The 19,652-nt window shown below is 52.5% G+C and overlaps 2 protein-coding genes across 2 annotated transcripts in view; both read left to right on the forward strand.

The window, feature by feature from the left end:
- Positions 1-3,617, forward strand: part of Nsl1 (NSL1 component of MIS12 kinetochore complex) — a 50,688-nt gene extending 47,071 nt beyond the window's left edge. Inside the window, exon 6 of the mRNA XM_042258848.2 lies at positions 3,347-3,617. Coding sequence (XP_042114782.1) covers positions 3,347-3,505 — 159 coding nt within the window. The 3' untranslated portion in view covers positions 3,506-3,617. The remainder of the gene's footprint in view (positions 1-3,346) is intronic.
- A 3,249-nt stretch (positions 3,618-6,866) lies between these two features.
- Positions 6,867-19,240, forward strand: Batf3 (basic leucine zipper ATF-like transcription factor 3). The gene is made up of 3 exons (XM_006972094.4): positions 6,867-7,022; positions 9,320-9,424; positions 18,763-19,240. Exons 1-3 carry the CDS (start codon positions 6,954-6,956, stop codon positions 18,940-18,942), a joined length of 354 nt encoding a protein of 117 aa, XP_006972156.1. The 5' UTR covers positions 6,867-6,953; the 3' UTR covers positions 18,943-19,240.
- Positions 19,241-19,652: the final 412 nt, after the last annotated feature.

Here is a 19,652-nt window from a genome sequence, read left to right on the forward strand (position 1 = left end):
CTGACAACAGATCTATGATACCTCGTTCCACAGAGACTAAAAAGATAATTCAGCCCAGGTAATTGCATGATAATTTAAGAAATGTCAGCTATTTTTTTATACTCCATAAGACACGTGTGTGTGTGTGTGTATGTGTGTGTGTGTGTGTGTGTGTGTGTGTGTGTGGTGTGTGTGTGTGTGTGTGTGTGTGTGTGTGTGTGTAGGGGTAATGTCGTGTGTGGGAGTGATGCCATGTGGGAGGGGTAATGTCACGTGGGGAGGTAATGTGTGTGATGGTAATGTTGTGTGTATGGAGTAACATCGTGTAATTTTTAAGAGTTGGAAGACTTGGAAAAGTCCCTGTTAATTTTTTTTAAAAATATCTCAGTTGAGCCGGGCGGTGGTGGCGCACGCCTTTAATCCCAGCACTTGGGAGGCAGAGGCAGGCGGATCTCTATGAGTTCGAGGCCAGCCTGGGCTACCAAGTGAGTTCCAGGAAAGGCGCAAAGCTACACAGAGAAACCCTGTCTTGAAAAACCAAAAAAAAAAAAAAAAAAAAAAATCTCAGTTGTAATTTTCAGGACATTTCATGGTTTCTTGTCCTGTGATTCATGCTGAAGTTCTTAGAACTGATATTTAGTTAATTAGTCATTAGTCCCCAGGACAGTGGCTCACAAGCTGGGTGTCGTCCTCAATCTGGAAAGGGTCCCAGGTGACAGCAGAGAGAACTATCAGTGCCTGTGTTTTTACAGCCCCTCTTCCTTGTGACTGGACCAGCCAACAGTCCAATCAACACTGATCTTCTCCTCTAAATGGACTGTTTTCTCTTGCATAACCTGAGGTTTCTCATAACTGGTCTATGGGTATGACATGTCTACTGATTGTTAATCCCTGCGGTTATCGCTTTTTATATTTCCTTGGTTTCATACATTTAAAATTTTCAGTTCTTTAATATGTAAACAATTTAGAGGGATATGTGCTATGTCCTTCACAAATGGGCAGATGAATCAGGAGTCTACCTCTGTTAACTTGTTTAATGAAATATTCTAGTGTATTTCCAAATGCACTAGACTATGGTTAAAATACCATATTCAAGGAGCTGGAGAGATGGCTCATCAGCCAGGAGCGCTGGCTGACTTTCTAGAGGGCAAGTTTGATTCCCAGCACCCACATGGTGGCTCACAACCATCTGTAACTCCAGGTCCAGAGGATTCAGCAGCCTGTTCTGGCCTCCACAAGCACCAGGCACAGACATACGTGCAGGCAAAACATGCATACACTTAAAATAGTAATAACAAGAAGTTAAGCATAGTCAAGCTTTTTGAAAAGTGTCACTCATGTTAACAAGAAATACACAAAAAGACCAGGAGGTGCTTTACACTCGTGTGTGCTGTTTGTGTTAAAGTCCTGGAATAGCAAGCTCTGTTCTGAAGAGTTGTAAACAAGATAGGACTCTGACGCTTACCGACTTCTGTTTGATGACACAGAATTTTCACACTGGATGTTTGGGGTGTTTGGTTCAAATCTGACTTCCCTCCACCACCCACATAATTCTGGTGCTGGGATGTGTGGGAGGTGTTTTTGTCTTACTAGAACATATGCTGGTGCACAGTTTAGCACAGAGGACAGTGGAAATATTCCTGGAGGTCATACAAAAAAACCTGTCTACACAATCGTGTCTGTAAACCACATACATAGATTTCCGTGTGTAAACTTCCCTGCCTAAGCCTTCCTTTTCTGGAGCCCCTCAAATGCTTGCACGCAACACTGATAGAATCCAGGGGGTTAAGGAATGATGAGTTGAAAAAAGACAACGGTCTTACCCACTTGTGATTTAAATCTCTCCTTTTTACAAATATGTTAACCATTGGAAATGGTCCCCACAGGCTCCTGTTTGGAATGACTTCCCCAGTAGGTGGCGCTATGATGAGACGCTATGGAACTTTTGGAAGGTAGGGTCACCGTGGTGGGACTGAGTCACCAGGACTAGGCCTTTGAAAGCTGTGGAGCCTTAGGTTCAGGTTGGTGTTCTCTGCTTACCGTCCAGTTGGTCAGCAGTGACGTGAACAATCTGCTGCCATGAACTGCTCTATATCTTCTGTGCCATAACTTAGAAGCTTGGAGACTAAAACAAGTACTTTCTCCCTTACTTTTTCCCCCCTTTCCTTATTCCATTTTCTGGTCTGTGTTTGTGGTGTGCATGTGTGTGTGTATGAATGTTTGCATGTGTGGGAGCACACGTGTAGGTGCATGTGAAGGCCTGAGGTTGATGTAGAGAATCAATCTTGATCACTCTATCACTGAGTGATAGGGCTAGTCTCACTAGCTTGCTCTGGGGATCCCCCGTCTCTGCCTCAGAAAGCTGAACCTCCAGGCAGGCCACCACAGACATTCTGGGAATCTGAACTCCAGTTCCATGGCCTGTCTCTCACTTCACTCTAACCACTGAGCCATCTCCCCGGGCCCCTAGGTTGTTCTGACAGGCATTTTGTTCACTGTGTGGCAAAAATGGCCAATGCATTCATGAACGCATCACCAGGTGAACACAGGCAAGGCCCACTCTGGGTCAGGATGGGCCTGTGGTACTGAGGCACAGAGAACCTTCCATTCAACACGCTCCCTGCAGCCTGGCCTTGGCCTCCACCATCTTCCCAGCCTACCCCAGCCTTCCTGGACCATGGCCCTCACCTCCTCTGTCTCTTTTTGCTTCCAATTTGTTAGTCTTAAGATTTAAATATCCCGTTGCAAATGTTACTGTCATGGCCCGGAAGGACACCCACAGGCTCCTGTTTTGGACGCTGGATCTCCACTTGGTGGCACTATTTTGTGAGGTGACCAACATGACCCCATAACAACTTCAGTCAGCTCATGCCATACCTCTGCTCAGAAGCCTTGAGTTTTCCACTATATTCCAAATAAAAGGTAGCCCTGAATCAAGGGTTTTCACTGCCTCCCTGACCTCATCTCTAGGCGTCCACCCCTCCCCAGGCCATTCCAGACCCGGGAGTCTCCTGTCGTTTCTTGAATGGCCGGGCGCTTCCACAAGGCCTTTGCTTCTGTGTGGTGCAGCCCAGACCACGTCCTCCAGGTGTCCCCACAGCCCTGCAGAGAAGCCTTGTCTGCTCTCCCTGCTCTCACACACACACACACACACACACACACACACACACACACACACACACACACACACTGCACCCTCTCTTCCAGCCCTTGCTCTTCTCCGCCTTCACGAGGCAGACCACATCCAAAGTACTCCATTGCGTTTATGTATGACTGTCAGGACAGCGAGTTCCCTGAGGTGTGGCTGACACAGTGGCCAGTCTCTGGTGAATGCAGTGGTCTCTCCCCCTGGCTTTCTCTTCCCTAGCCTCCCCAGAAGCCCACAGGACTGTCTTCTGAGAAAAGCCCTGAGAGGACACTCAGCAGAAGGCGTTTCCTGAAGAGAACAGCAACAGTGAACTGCTCACGGGACTTCCAAGCATCTAAGCAGCTTGTTATTGGAAAGAACCATCTTCTGGTGAAGTGAATCACCCAAGCACCGAGCTCTGACCTACAGCACCCCCTCACCCAGCTCTGTCTTACAGTACCCCCTCACCCAGCTCTGTCTTACAGTACCCCCTCACCCAGCTCTGACCTACGGCACCCTCACCCAGCTCTGACCTACTGTACCCCTCACCCAGCTCTGACCTATGGCACCCCCTCACCCAGCTCTGACCTACGGCACCCTCACCCAGCTCTGACCTATGGCACCCCCTCACCCAGCTCTGACCTACGGCACCCTCACCCAGCTCTGACCTACTGTACCCCTCACCCAGCTCTGACCTATGGCACCCCCTCACCCAGCTCTGACCTACGGCACCCTCACCCAGCTCTGACCTACTGTACCCCTCACCCAGCTCTGACCTATGGCACCCCCTCACCCAGCTCTGACCTACTGTACCCCCTCACCCAGCTCTGTCTTACAGTACCCCCTCACCCAGCTCTGTCTTACAGTACCCCCTCACCCAGCTCTGTCTTACAGTACCCCCTTACCCAGCTCTGACCTATGGCATCCCTGCCCCACCCCAGGGACAGAATCAGGGTCATCATGATATAAATAGGTCGCTGACACATCATACTATGTATCTTCCCAGTTCAAGGGAATACATAAAAAAAGAAAGAAAGAAAAAGAAAAAAAAAGATATTTGAAGTATTTCTTTGCTTTTTTATCTCTCTCCTATTTATTTTTGTTTTGAGACAGGGTCTCTATTTTGTAGCCCTGGCTGTCCTGGAACTCACTCTGTAGACCAGGCTGGTCTCAAGCTCACAGAGATCCGTCTGCCTCTGCCTCTGGAGTGTGGGGAATAAGGCCTATGCTACCACGCCCAGATTTTTATTTTTATTTTTTTACGGTCTCACTATGTAGTTCTGACTGGCCTGGGATTTGATACATAGACCAGGCTGGTATCCCGGTCAGAAAAGGGTTGGTGTTCTGGTGGCAAATGGGCTTAGCACTATAACCACATTATGGGAATAACAGATACAATATGCTATGTTATAAATGTGGAGTGTGTAAGGAAGCCAGCACCAAGCTTTTCAAGAAGTTTAAGAAAGCAAATGGAGCCGCGCGGTGGTGGTGCACGCCTTTAATCCCAGCACCGGGAGGCAGAGCCAGGTGGATCTCTATGAGTTCGAGGCCAGCCTGGTCTACAGAGCGAGATCCAGGACAGGCTCCAAAGCTACACAGAGAAATCCTGTCTCGAGATGGTAATTCCAGGAGCTCAGGGATGGCTCTGGGGTAAAGAGAGCATGCGTTGCTCTTGGAGAAGACCCAGGATCCATGCCCAGCACCCATGTGGTGGCTCACATCTATCCATAACTCCATTCCAGGGGGTCTGACACCCTCTTCTGGCACCAGACACTCATGTGGTACACAGACCTACATGAAGGGAAAGAAACTATCCCATGCCAGGCAAGGCAGCACACGCCTTTAATCCCAGTGCTTGGGAGGCAGAGGCAGGCGGATCTCTGTGAATCCGAGGTCAGCCTTGTCTGTGGAGAGTTCTGTGATGACATCAATAGACTATGCTGATACAAGTGCCCGGCTCTGTGGGGAGCACCCCCAGAGGACTTAGAATGTGGGGTAGCTTAGCAAAACAGGAAAGGGGCGTTGGCAAGAATGAAAGCTTGGGAGTGCACTGATGTGTCCAGGAATTCTTCCTCCATTCTTAAACACGTGTGAGTGAACCCCTGAGAGCCATGACCATTTGCCCCCAAAGCTGCTTATTTTGCTAGTCTTGCTCTTTCAAGATCTTGTCTTGATATGTATCTCTAGCTAGCCTGGAATTTATTGTTTAGCCCAGGCTGGCTCTGAACTCATGGAAACCCTGCCTCAGCCTTCTGAGTGGAGGAACTTCAGGCTTGTGCCACCACACAATTAATAGTCACATTAATTTTCAAGAACAGAGGTCCTGGGCTGCCCCACAGAGTGCCGGGTGCCGTGCTGTGTGCCTTCGGCATACTGTGTGAGATGTGATTGTCTCTGTGTCTCTGTCTCTGTCTCTGTCTCTGTCTCTGTCTCTCTCTCTCTCTCTCTCTCTCTCACACACACACACACACACACACACACACACACACACACACACGTTATGTTGTTGATGGAATGGGGTCAAAACTGAAATCTAGGCAGAACACCCAGTGTGGAAAGGCTCTGCTGGTTGGGAGAGGTGTGCAGACACGGTCCACCTTCCGACCTACTAAGGCACACGACCGTCTCCACTCCTCTCCTGCCTGAGGCCGGGCAGCCAAGCTCAAGCAAGCTCCTCTCTTAAATGCTATCAGGGAGCCATGCACCCTGGGCTGGGACTCAGAAAGGCCACCTCCCCTACTGCCCAGAAACCAGAAGGCCAAAACGAACACCCTAGGAAGGCCCCTCTTGTCTGGTTCCCACCCGCCCCCCAGCTCGCGGTTAGCTTTCCTCCCCAATGCTCAGACCACAAACCTTTAACCGCTAGTTTTTTCTTTCTTTCTTTCTTTTTTTTTTTTTTTCTTTTCTTTTCTTTTCTGGGCACAGTCATCTTGACTTCGCATTTTTTAAAACTGGCAGGCAGGTGAAGAGGGGTGCGTGCGCTATGCCTCTACCTGGTCTGGCATGAACATAGCAACCATGTATCTTAAATCTTTAGCCAGGTGCCACCTTAATCTTGAAGAAGCCAAAGTAGCTGGTCCATGGAACCTTAGCATGGCCTGCCCGGATCCCCGAATGAGAGACGACGGACCTCTAGCCTGGCAGATACATTCTTGGGAGCCTTTCTTGGTTTCAGCTCACAACCTCCTCTTGCCCCTCCCCGCCCCCCATCAGAATTCACCCTCGGAGTCACCCCGCCTCCTCCCTCCTACTGGACCCGGCTCCGCTGCAGTAGGGAAGCCCTAGGGCGCCCGCTGCCCAGGGACTGCGGAGGGACCGCCGCGGTCCCTGGCCCCTGGCGTCGCGGAGGGAGTGAGTGGTCCAGGTGCCGCCTCGCCGGGAAGAAAGTCCCCCATCGCCGGTGACCCGCTCTGGGACAGGGAAGCCACCAACCCAAGCCACTCACTCCCGCTTCTCACTCCTGCTCCCCGAGAGCGGCCGGAGGTCCCCAGTGGCCGTGCCGCGCCAGTACCCCGTCCCCACCCACCCGGCGTCTCCTCCCGTGGGTGGGCTTCGTGGCTGCCACGTGACTTCCACGAAGCACGAGGCCCCTAGCGAAAGCAACGACTTGGGTGGGATCCTGGACCCCGAGGTGCGGCGAGAGGGCGGGGAGAGGAGGAAGCGGGGGCGGGGTGGGAGCAGGGGGCGGGGACGGGACCGGACGGGACGCGCGGGGTGGGGAGGCGGGCACGGCGGAGGAGCCGGGAGAGCGGGAAGCGGCGGGGCGGGGCGGCAGGTGCGGAGATGCGGGCGGAGCGCGGGTAGCAGAGCCCCGCGTTCAGGGCGCCCCGTGTGGTGAGCGCCCGGCATGTCGCAAGGGCCCCCGGCGGGCAGCGTCCTGCAGAGGAGTGTGACGGCGCCTGGGAACCAGCCGCAGGTAGTGACACGGGGCCTGGTGCAGGGAGGGGAGTGGGGGGTAAAGGCAGCGCTCGACGTGCGTCCCCGCCGTGCGCGTCGGGCGCCTGGGAAGGATGCTGTCCATCCCGACTAGTCTGCGCCCGACACGTGGGTCCGCACTGCTGGGGGCCACTGCATCCTTGTCCACGGCCCACGCTGGAGGGAGAGGGCCGGACCTCGGATACTGGGAATTCAGCCCAAAGGGCGGTTCGTCCCTGCATCCAAACCTCCCGCTAAGGTCCGCATGGGGGACGTGGGACCGACAGACCGGTCAGCCTGCGGGTGTGGGGTTGTGCCTCTAGTGGGCAGACTCCACCCCCAACGTGGGTGGAAACTCCTCACCCCCATCCGATCAGTCCCCTCGGCTGTCCCCAACTTTCACAGCTGCACCACAAGAAATTGAGACAGCTGTTGGGACACTTGTTGGCCAACTAGTTGCTTTAGCAACAACTGGTTCTATCTTTCCTCCCCCATCCCCCCACCCCACCCCCTGCCACATTCCCAATAATATGCTTGACACGTAGTGTCCCAGGGTGACCCTGAAGTGTGAGCTACGTAGGTGGAGTCAATAGTCTTGTACCATTTGTTTCGCCTCTCTGAGCCTTGGTTTCCCTGTCTGTAAATAGGGACCCTGTAGCATCAACTCCTGATGGTGTGTGCACAGATTGTGTGAGCTATGGAGGATTTGTGTCTCTGTTAAGATATCTGCTGGGCAGGTATGATCATCTGTGACAGGTGATAGGTCCGGTTTACGGTGACAGATCCTGAGGACAGGCGGCATGCTGTCCCTTGCCCTGAGATAGAGGCATTATTTCCTGTCAAGCACTAGTGAGGTGAAAAGCTGTGTATCTCAGGCGAGCCTCAGCAGCAGAGATGACTGACCGAGCACTGTTGGGGGCCCCTGTCCCCGGAGCCCAGCAGAGTATGAGTACATGACAGGTTCCTAGCTAATACATACATTGGAAGGATGGGTGAATTGTGTTTATACTAGGATCTGTGAGGGCTGTAAAGCTGAAGTTTTGTTGTTTATATGGCCTGTCCCCCTGGGTATATCAAGGCTCCTTGGATTGCTGGGTGTGGTGATTGAGGCAGGCCTATAACCCCTGAGCTAGGGAGGGAGAAGGAAGGTGGAGCATTCAGGGCCAACCTGGGCTACCTGAAATTCTGTTAAAAGAAAAAGAAAAAAAAAAAGACTGCTTCTGGAAGACTAGAAGACACATTTGACACGTCTGTGTTCTGAACGGTGTCTCCATGCCACTACCCTGCAGTGTGTGCTGTCCATCCGTACCTGTGCTGGGGATTATACCCTGGGCCTCGCACAGGTCGCCAAGAGATCTGTCTCTAAGTTTCCTCCCCATCTAGACACCTTTTGGACTTCATCTTGAAGGATTTATTTTTTTCTCCCGTGGTGTTTCCAGTGCATTTCTGGAAAGCAAACCCTTCCCATTGAATAAGCTCTCACTGTGGTATGTGCATTTTTCTGCCTGCCCACCTCATGCCACCTCATGAAGAATTTTTGGATATTTGGTTAAGAACTTTTGAGACGCATCACAAATTTGCATTTGGAATAACCCTGACCTCTGAAAGAAAATGTCAGCCAAGCATTGTTCAAGAGAACAAGCATGTCCTCATTGGTGTTCGAGACACTCAACACTCTGGTAGAGCTGTGTGGTTGCAATTAGTAATAAATGCACGATTATGGTCTGCACAGTTTCAGAAGGACTTGCCACTGTGTGGTGGTGTAAAGGCTATGCACAGCAAGTTCTAGAGAGCAGACACCCCGGTCTGCCCCACGCTGAGGAGCAGCTCTTCCAGGCAAACACCCTGTGGGGTAGAGGTTTGTGAACGTTGGCTTGGAGACCAGCAGACCTGAGTTCCACTTCCCACTCACCCTCATGCTGGCCATGATACCTGGAGAACTTCCCTAACCTGAGTTTCTTATTCCTCGTCTCTTAGTATTTTTGTTTTCTTGTGGTCCTGGGTATGGGACGCAGGGCCTCACGTATCCCACACAGACGTGATGCCACTGGGCTGCACCCAGGCCTCTTATTCCTCATTTTTAAGTGACAGTCTCACTGTCTATTTCTCAGGATGGGTGTGGAGATTCATATAAAGCAACGCCCCAGCAGGGATTGGGTGCCCCTTAACAAGGGCCAGCGGCAGCCCGCTGGGGGGTCACAGGGGGTGCTGTCCATGGTGGCAGATGAGCCAGTGGAGCTCAGTGAGCAAAGCCGAGCGGACTGAGCATGTCACTTGGCCACATGTCTTCTTCCCCAGAGCCCAGAGGATGATGACAGGAAGGTTCGAAGGAGAGAGAAAAACCGGGTTGCTGCTCAGAGAAGCCGGAAGAAGCAGACCCAGAAAGCTGACAGGCTCCATGAGGTGAGACTGTGGTGAGGGCAGGACCACAGGACAGCCACCACGGGGACAGCCACCCTGCCCTGGGGAGGGGGCCAGTGATGACATCACGATGCTCATCACCGGTTCCGCACAGCTGATGTGCCGGGTCTTTCCAGCCGCTTGCTTTGCTTCTTTATTCATGGGCCTCTTCCCTTCCACCTCAGCTTCCCACACTCCAGTTTCTCTCCCTATAGAACCAAATAAAAGCCGAGTGTGGTGGCATACACCTGTGCTCAGCACTCGGGGAGGTGGAGGCAGGGGGACACCCAGTTTGAGGTTGATTTGAACAACAGAAAGACTGTCTCAATAAACGACAATAATAGTTGTACACATTAAAGTGCCGAGGAAGCACTTCCGCAGAGGGCTTGCCTAGTGTGCTAAAAGATGTCCTGGGTTTGAGTCTCCGCGCCACACAAGTCAGGCACAGTGGTGCCTGCCTCTTATCTCAGCACTCTGGTGTGCAGGCAGAGAATTGGAAGTTCAAGGTCAGCCTTGGCTTTATAGTGATTTTTGACTAGAAAAGAAACGAAAAAAATGGGACTAATGTCATATACCTTTAATCCCAGCACTCAGGAGGCAGAGGCAGGTAGATCTCTGAGTTTGAGGCCAGCCTGGGCTACAGAGGGAGTTCCAGGCCAGCCAGAGCTTTACAGTGAAACCTTGTCTCAAAAAAAGAAAGTAGATAAATAAAAGAAGCTGGGTGAGGTGGCACTTGTTCGGGTCAGCAGTTCAAGGCCATTTTTGGCTACCTAGCAAGTTTGACGCCAGCCTAGGCTACATGAGACCCTCTCCCAATCGAAAATAAAAATTGAAAAAGCTAAACAAAATGGCTCTTCGTGCTTTTAATTCCTTTTCAAATTCTCGCCTCGTCCTGTGTATATAGTTTGAATGAAAATGGCCCCTATAAGCTCATCCGTGAGACTGCTCAGTATGGAAGTTGGTGGAGCAGTTTGGGAAGGACTAGGGGGCGTGGCCTCGTTGGAGGAGGTGTGTCCCTGGGAAGGGGCTTTGAGGTTTCTAAAGCCCACAGCTTTCCCGTCAGCTCTCTCCCCCTCTGCCTTGCGCCTGTGGATCAGATGTCAGCTCCCAGCTCCCACCCCAGTGCCTGTCTGCCTGGTGCCGAGCTCGTCTACCCCTGGTGTTCGTCTTCGTCTGTTTTGGTATAGTTTGCTTTTTGAGACAGCCTCACTATGGAGCCCAGCTATGGCGTCCCGGTCTTGCCCAGCCTGCCGAGAACTGTGATGACAGGCGGATGCCATCACTTTCTCCTCCTTCCTCCTCCTCCTCCCCTCCTCTTCTTCTCGGTTTGTTTTCTTTCTTCTTTTTTTTGTTTTCTTTGAGACAGGCTTTCTCTGTGTAACAGTCCTCTGGAGCACACTCTGTAGACCAGGCTGGCCTTGAACTCACAGAGATCCACCTGCCTCTGCCTCCAGAGTGCTGGGACGAAAGGCCACCACTGAGCATCTGTCTCTTGTGGTGGGATGTTTCTCTGCCCGCTTGGCCCACCATCAGCACTAACGATCGATTCGTCACTTACAGGCGGGTCTCACGCTTGCTTCGGCGTCCCTTGAGCTCTGCCTGCATGCACTTTCGTGGCAGAATGCGGTCTCTTCACCCCGAGACTTTCTCTTCTCACTACCTCCCGGGGTAGCTAATGGCGCGTAACCACCTTTCTTATCTCTCAGATCAGGAGCCTGTATCTGAGTCTTTTCTCTATTACTAAATACCACAGATTGGGTAATCGACAAAGAAGAGACTGTTCGGCCCAGGGTTCTGGAGGCTTAAAAGTCTCAAAATATGGTGCCACATCAATTTGGTGTCTGCTCTGCGCCTAGTGAGGGCTTTGTGCTGTGCGGTCGTGTGGTGGAGGCCGGGAAGGCCAGACAGCAAACAAATCAGAGAGCTTGATTCCGTAAACGGCCGCTCCTTCCACAGCCCAACCATCCCTTAATGACTCAATCTGTTCACGAGAGCAGAGCACCTGTGACTCGTTTCTCCGAGGTCCTTCCTCCCAATATTGCTGTTTGGGCGCCAAGTTTTTCAGGCCAGGCAGTTGGGGGGGGGCACATTGAGCCACAGCACCATTTATCCCCAGGATTCTGCTTTCCTTGACCTGAGTGTGTAAAGCTACACAATTCCACAGCCAGGGCGGGAGCTGCTCCCCCTCAGGACTGGTGAGGGGTGAATGATGTTTCTAACCTGAGCTGTGCACCATTGGGGTGCAGAGTTAAGATTTAGTGTAGCCCGCTCCGCCGTGCAGCGCCCGTCTGCCCCCTCCGCCGTGCAGCGCCCGCCTGCCCTCCGCTGCCGTGCAGTGACCGCCTGCCCTCCCCGCCGTGCAGCGCCCGCCTGCCCCCTCCGCCGTGCAGCGCCCGCCTGCCCTCTCCACCGTGCAGTGACCGCCTGCCCTCTGCTGTGCAGCGCCCTGCAGCGCCCGCCTGCCCCCTCCGCCGTGCAGCGCCCGCCTGCCCCCTCCGCCGTGCAGCGCCCGCCTGCCCCCTCCGCCGTGCAGCGCCCGCCTGCCCCCTCCGCCGTGCAGCGCCCTGCAGCGCCCGCCTGCCCTCCGCCGTGCAGCGCCCGCCTGCCCCCTCCGCCGTGCAGCGCCCGCCTGCCCCCTCCGCCGTGCAGCGCCCTGCAGCGCCCACCTGCCCTCCGCCGTGCAGCACCTGCCTGCCCCCTCCACCGTGCAGCGCCCGCCTGCCCCCTCCGTCGTGCAGCACCTGCCTGCCCCCTCCACCGTGCAGCGCCCGCCTGCCCTCTCCTCCGTGCAGCGCCCGCCTGCCCTCTCCTCCGTGCAGCGTCCGCCTGCCCTCTTGCCATGCGCGTTTCTCCAAAGCTGGTCAGGGCTTTGACAGCTCAGATATTCAGTTGTTAGGAGAGAGGAAAGACTATCTGAGAACTCTCTGACCATGATCGGAACACGTTTAGACTGCACACACTCAGGGATGAGACTCACTGATAGAAACCCGCAGTGTGGCATACGTTGTAAGTGTCCGAGTCTCTGCTGGAGGCAGGAAGGGGAGGCCTGGAGGCCAGGGTCTCCAGACGGGCTTCAGGGAAGATCTTCCCCGTCTTCAGGAGATCTGCAAAACTTCCACAGAAGAATGGCAGTACCATTTGCCTCCTTCCTTCCCTCTTGTTCCTAAGGTCCTAAGGGTTTTTGTTGCCAAGTAGCATCCTGGGGGGGGGGGGGGACCAGAGGCTCACCGTTAGTGTCTAGCCCTGTATTCAGACCATGTGTGCCTGCTGCCTCCTCTTGTGCCTAGGTCTGGAACATGCCCGAAGGAAACATTTAATACATGTTCTGAATGAAGTGGGAAGAGGGAGGTGACTCAGGACCTCATCTAGTCCTACAATAACTGAAGTATAAACGGAGGGGCAAACTAGTCATAGCAAGTGGCAAGAGTTTGCGCTCCTGTGCACGTCCATCCATACCCAGGTCCCTCCCCTCAAAGGTTCCAGTCCAGACCAGAGGTTTATTGCCGTTTGTAAGTGCTGAGTGATCATGTGTACAGAGGTGATCAAGTGTCTTAGACAAGGCTTTTCATGTACCAAAACATAGTAAATCCAAAAACACTTACTAAGCCCTTCCTTGAGTGAAGCATTGCTGTGGAGCCACAGGGAGAAGAGACCTCATGTGTGTCCTTGGGAAGGAAGCATAGGATTCATTTCCCTCCATTGCTGGCAGTGAGCCGTCCAAAATGCATTCCACCGTGCCACAGTGACAATGCTGACCGCTGTGTTCACTCTGCAGGCTCTGGGGAGGATGCCTTTCCTAGCTTTTGTCAACTTCTAGGGAGTTCCATGTTCCTTGGTTCGTGGTCTTCCGTCTTCAAAGCAATACCGCCCCATCTCCTCTCCCCTGACTCCATTGGACTCACTGGGGTGATCCCCTCCATTCCGTACTCTCACCTGCAAGGTCCCTTTTGTTAAATAAGGTTCCTGTTCACGAGTCTCAAAGATTAGGATGGAAGCATCTTTAGGGGTCAGTGCTTTTCCTGCTACAGAAGGTAACAGATGCCCTTACCACCTCATGAGTGCCAAGAAAGGGCATGCAAAGGGCACGTTCATTCTCTCGGTGCCTCATAGCTGACGTTGACAACCAGGTGAATCGGGAACTCAGGACTACTGCTGCCTTTACGCCTGCCGTGTCCCTCGTAAAGCCAGGGGTGGTGTGCCCTTGCACAGGACCCTGAGATGGTCTTCTGCCCAACGTCCGTGTGGCCTGGTTGCTATGCCTTTCCCAGAACAAGGCAAAGTGATCTGAAGCCAGTCCCCTCGGGAGAATTCATCATTCTCTTCCTCACCGGGACTAGACACACAGGTGAAGAAACCACCTCTGCGCATCACCTCTGCAGGGCCCGCGCTGGTGAGAAACTCTGTCAAGTAGGTCAGGGCAGTGGCTGCATGTGTAAACGGACCCTGGCTGTGGCCCTGGCTTTTCCTCCTTAGTTACACCAAAGGGTCACTGGTCACAGGGGATGTGAGTGAGCAAGACACTGCCTGAGGAAAATGAAAATAAAAGATTGTCAGCTGTGGACAGGAAGACACTGTGTGGGGAATCCCTTCATGGGTACCTCCCAGGCTCCTTCCGTGAATGCCATAGCCATGAGGAATCTGGGTTTTACGTTGAGTGGGGCATTAATTGACTAACTCGTATCCTGGAGGTGAGGTGCTGGTGAACAGTGGAGTATAAAGAGTGTTGTCTCTGAGACTCAGTGAATGGAGCGCAGAGCAGTTAGCACATCGCTGTAGATCATGGAAACTTCACACCTGGTGAGAAGCCGGCTGTGGGCTTGGGAAAACAGCCACCTGGCAGCTGAGACTGCCCGATACTGTGTGGGGAGTGGCCCGGGCGCTTCCTTATCCTCCCCTCTCCCGGTTCTGAGGTGCAGAGCAGAACCCTGAATGCTACAGCAGCTGTGGTTGTATGCTTCTCTTCTGTGAATGCCACAAAAGAGAGTGTTTGGAACAAGGCTTCAAAACGGCCGCTTCTCTCTGCGGTGGCTCTCATTCGCTCCACTTGTCCCTGGGCCCAAGATACCTTGGCCTTCCACTTTTGTGAATTTCTTGTCTACTTCCCTCTCTTCCTGGCTGTCCATTATCAAAGCCTGTGGCCCATCCCCCAAGATAGACTGGGCCAAACTGAGGGACTCCTAGAAATTCCCTCAAGGTCATGGTTGCTGATATTTGTGACAAGAAGTGTCCCCGATCCTCAGTGGTTCACACTTCTGGGACTTGGATCTGTATTTCTCTCTGGACAGCATTAGGCTGAGTCTACATACCCTGATGAAGCCACAGAGTAGCTGTGCCACACTGAAAGCTGGCTTAGAAGTGGGCCAGATTTGGCCAGGCACCCAAAGACGTCAGACTGAGAAAGAATTTTGAGTCAGATGAGGGTGGGAGCCATGCCAGCCTCGGGAGCCTTAAATGTCACAAACTGAAAAATGAGTTGGGCAATGTGATGTGGTGAGCGTTGTCAGGCGGTTGTCAAACCTTGCGTGTTCGTAGACACTACTGGTGACAGTTCACACACAGTTTAGAAACTGATTATGACACTAATTTGTTCGGTTCTTGCTAATGGCACTGTTTTTCAGATGGGAACTCTCTTTGTTTAAGGGTTGGGACAGACCAACTGTAGAGTCCTGAGATCTCAATTCCAGTAACTACTGTGGGGAAATCTGCATGACACATGAGTGTTGGAGTTGACCTTGACACGGATGGGATCTCAAGTCTCTGATGCCTCTCCTGTCCTTCATGTCACTTATTCTGTTCATGTGTGTCCTCTGCCTCAAACGACCTGACCCTGAGACCCAGGATTCCAACCTCAACCTCAGCACAATTGGCATTGGGCCTCCTTGCTGTAGTGTTGGGTGGGGTTGGGCTGGGCCCTGAAGGATGTTGAGCAAGATCCCTGGCTTTGCCCACTGGATGCAAGACCACCTACCACTCCGATGTCCTGGCGAGGACTACTGCTTGATCACATCTTTACGTTCGTTATGTGCATCTGAGTGAGCATGTGCCGAGCAGGTGCCATGGCGTGTGTCAGGGGTCAGTTCTCTCCTACCTTGCACCTGTTACCCACCAAGTTCTTCTGGGACTGGGACTTGTGTAACCCAGACTGGAATCAGACTCGGTACGTAGCTGAGGTTGACCTTGAACTTCTGACCCTCCTGCCTCTACCTCCTGAGTGTTAGGATTACAGGGACTGAACATAGAGCTTTTTGCAGGCTAGGAAAGCTCTCTACCGACTGAGCCACGTCCCCAGCTCAAGCCACTTGAGTTTTGAGGCCTACCTGGTGTTTGTAGTCATTCCTTCACCCATGTTTTGGGGGGCTTTGCTTTGAGAGTGTGACTTAAACAATTGGGGGGCTAGGGGGTAGCACAGTGCCCTCTGATGCTCCCTTAGCCAAACTGACTTTGAACTAGAAAGCACGTCAGAGGGTGTCTGGATTTGAACCGGTGACCTCTTGATCTTCAGTCAAAGGCTCCACCACTGAGTCCACTATAGTCCCTCTTGCTTACATTTTGGTCTAGGTTAGGTCTAGTCCTCTCTCCTCACCGAGACATGGTTATATTCTTTGCTCTTTGCTCTCACTTGGTGTTCTGTGGCCGCCCCCTCCCCTCCCAGGGCCTCTTATTTATAAGATTAGTCCCGCCTGGATGTTCTCACTGCTTCTCTTTTTATTTTCCCCTCCTATTCCACCAGATCAGTAAAAGTCCCTCAGCTGACTTAAGAATAAAATTTAAATCCCAGGAAAGAAAGTCCCTGTGCGTAACAGGAAGGGACCAGTGGAGAGGCTTGGGGCACAGAGGAGAATGGGGGTGGAGCATAGATTTGAGCAAAGAACATGGCACACGTGATGATGAAATCCATCGTTTTACACAATGCTTATGTGTGGAAAGAGACTGGGGGTGCTTTCTGAGACCAGACCCCCTGGAGGTGGCGGGTGAAGGGCCTTTGCAGTAGGACTCTGACGACTTCCAGAGCAGTGGTCTGGGGAAACAGTGGCACCTCAGGGTAGAGTCAGGCTTAGACTCCCTCCTGAGCCTGAGACAAAGCTCAGAAGCTCCGGGCATCTTGCTGCAGCCTCAGGAACTATAGAAAGGCGGTTTGGAGTATGGAATCCAGTGAAAATTGAAAATCCAGTGAAATAGCTCACTGGAACTATTCATTTCTGCCATCTGCCTTGTGCACAGGTGCAAGACGTTGGATCTGGATGCCGAGACTCCAACTGGTTAGAGGTTAGAGGTCACAGAAACTAGAGGTAGCTGCAAGGAGGGCCACCACACTGTCCCAGGACAGCCTACAGGAAGGGGAGAGAATTCTGGAGAGGCCTTCCTGCAGTCCCTCTTGGTAACCTGGAAGGGAGAAAGGTTTCTAGAGATGAGGAGGAAACAGATGGCATGGCTGAGTGGTTGTTAGCACACAGATTGGACCACACATTCTAGTTCAGAAGAGGACTTCAGGAGCTCCTGGGCCTCGGCATCTCCGATCTTTAGGGAGAGCATAACTTACTGTAGGTGAGATCCAATAGTGTACGTCTGAATGGAACTCAGAATGAGAAATGTGAGACCTATAAGCGCTGTGATCAGGGAAGCCTTCCTGGAGGTGGTGAGCCCATGCTAGGCTCACAGAGAAAAGGAAAGCAGTCGGGTTGAGGGGAGCTACACAGGCCAAGCCAAGGGTGTGCGTGTGTCTTAGGGGCTCTAAGCAGACTTCTTAACTGATGTTTATTAAAAACGATTAGTAATTGAGAAGGTGTGGTGGGGGATGGGGTGGCGTCCTCAGCACAGCAAGTGCCCAGTATGCTTGAGTCACAGTCTGACCAACAAATCGAGGGAGGTGTGAGTGGAAATGATGGCTCAGCCCGGAGGGGACCACTGATGATGAGCTGTAGAGTACCGGGGGCCGTAGACTTTATCAATGGCCTGGATTAAGGGGGAGAAGTGTGAGCCAGGTTCCTGGATGGCACAGGCTGTGTGACAGTACGTATCCATGAAGTGACACCGTGGAGATTCAGAGTGAAGAGAGGGATTCAGTGGCCGGGGGAAGCCCTGTCCTCAGTCCCTCATAGTCACTCAGCTGGTGCGCCTGGAGCGTGGCTCTCTGCACACTCAGGGAAGTCTCCAGTGGCTCCAGGTCCAGCACGGAGAAGGACAATCCATGCATCAGTTCCTGTGTGCTCCTAAGCCACACACTGCATTTTGAGAGTATCAACTCAGCGAGTCCAGCAGCTTGGAGTGTGTGCCAGGGATGGCGGCCAGGAGGGCAGAGAGGCTAGTGGTCCTGCACAAGGAACTCAGAGGACTTGAGACATCTAGGCTCAGAGAACATCTAAGGGGGAGGGATGAGGCTGTCGCCTATCATTTCAAGAACTGAGGTTGCAAGGTACTGAATTCATTCTGTGTGGCTCCATTAGGTAGGAGCCCAGCTCAATGGGCGGATGTGGAGGAGTTTTCGATCACTACAAAGAGGATAGAGTATCTCAGAAATGGCAGGGACTGTCCCTTGAAGGTGGTGCCCAGCCCGAGATGGATGTGTGAGCTAGCCCTGCATATGAGAAGTTCCTCCACAGTTTGGGGGAGATGATATGGAGCTCTTTGATCCCCTCCAGTTCTGAGCCTCTACACCCTGATGCAGTAGAAACAGCAGATGAGTGCAGGAAGGGGCAGCATGTGTCCGTGCATTTATTAGTGCAGCCAAAGGCATGCATTCATGTATTTATTAGTGCAGCCAAAGGCATACTGTGTCAGGTATTATTCTTGGTATTGGGGTGGCCATGAACCCACCAGAGACCTTCAAAAAGAAGGTCAGTGTTGGGGATGAGAGCTGATGCAAATGGGTAGGAGGGAGCACTTTGGAGTGATGGGGATGTCCTGTGTATTAGCACACGTGTGTGTATGTATAGTTCTGTTACTCCCTGAATTACAGACACTTAATATAGACACATTTCATGTAAATTATACTACAGTAATATTGATTAAAAAGGAAAGCTGTACTATTAGGATCATTTTATTCTTGTGGGGAGACATCTAAATCCAGTAAACATGAGGGTGACCCAACACCATGGTACACATCTGAAACCCTAGTACATGGGAGCTAGACAGGAAGACCACAAGCTTGAAGCTAGCCTGAGACACGGTAAGTACCAGGCTAGCCTGGGATACATAGTGAGACCTGTCTCAAAATAAAACAAACGTGAAGACTCTCGCCCAGGCTGGCCTTGAATTCTTGACCCTCCTAACTCTGCTGCCCAAAGGCTGGGACCGCGGCCATGCACTTCCACACCCGTCTACCTGTCCTCTCTCTTGAACAGGAGCATGAGTGCCTGGAGCAGGAGAATGCCGTGCTGCGCAGGGAGATTTCAAAGCTGAAGGAGGAGCTGCTGCATCTGAGCGAGGCTCTGAAGGAGCATGAGAAGATGTGCCCGCTGCTGTGCCCTATGAACTTTGTGCAGCTTCGGCCAGACCCTGTGGCCAGCTGTCTGCCACGATGACATCTTGGCTCGCTCCCCTTTTGTCCAGCTCAGAACCTTGGTTTGCACACCCAAGAGTTTCCCTGCACACCTGTGTCCAGAGGTACCTGTGGCTGTGCCCCTTCTAGGAGCTCTGGGGCCAGCCTGGGCTCAGCATGTGCTCTGAGGGCATCTGCCCTAGAGCAGTGGATCCAGAAGGCCGCCCATAGGGAGGCTGCCCTTTGGAGTCACTCCTCACCCCACTTTGGCAGCTAGCCGGTCCTGTCCTTAGGCAGGACCTTTCGTCTAGAATTTGGATAATAAAGATAGTTACCACGTTTCCTTTGTGCAGCTTCTTGGGATGGAGAGCACACAGAGCCGCTTCTCTGGGAAGGTCATCTTGCTGCAGGTAGGTCCTCTCCTGTTCAGCTCCCCTGCAGCCACATGCAAAGCATGTGGGGAAGCACCCTTGGCTATGGCAGAGCATAAGGCTTCCAATAAGTCTCTGACCCAGTTTGGTCCCAGTGGGTGAGCTGGCTGTGACTCACACCTGTTTCATGTGTTACCCAGCCTTCTCTCTGGCCCAGCTTACCTCATTTCAGCAGTAGAATTCTGTTATTGTTTTTATTTTTTTGAGACAAGGTCTTACTCTGTTGCCAGGCTGGCTCAGAACTCAAGAAATCCCCCTGCAGTAACCTTTTAAGCTCTGGGATTACACCACAATGGTGGCATGCTTTTTTTCTTTCCTTCTT

Source organism: Peromyscus maniculatus, chromosome 11, assembly GCF_049852395.1.
Source record: "Peromyscus maniculatus bairdii isolate BWxNUB_F1_BW_parent chromosome 11, HU_Pman_BW_mat_3.1, whole genome shotgun sequence".
Classification (NCBI taxonomy): domain Eukaryota; kingdom Metazoa; phylum Chordata; class Mammalia; order Rodentia; family Cricetidae; genus Peromyscus; species Peromyscus maniculatus.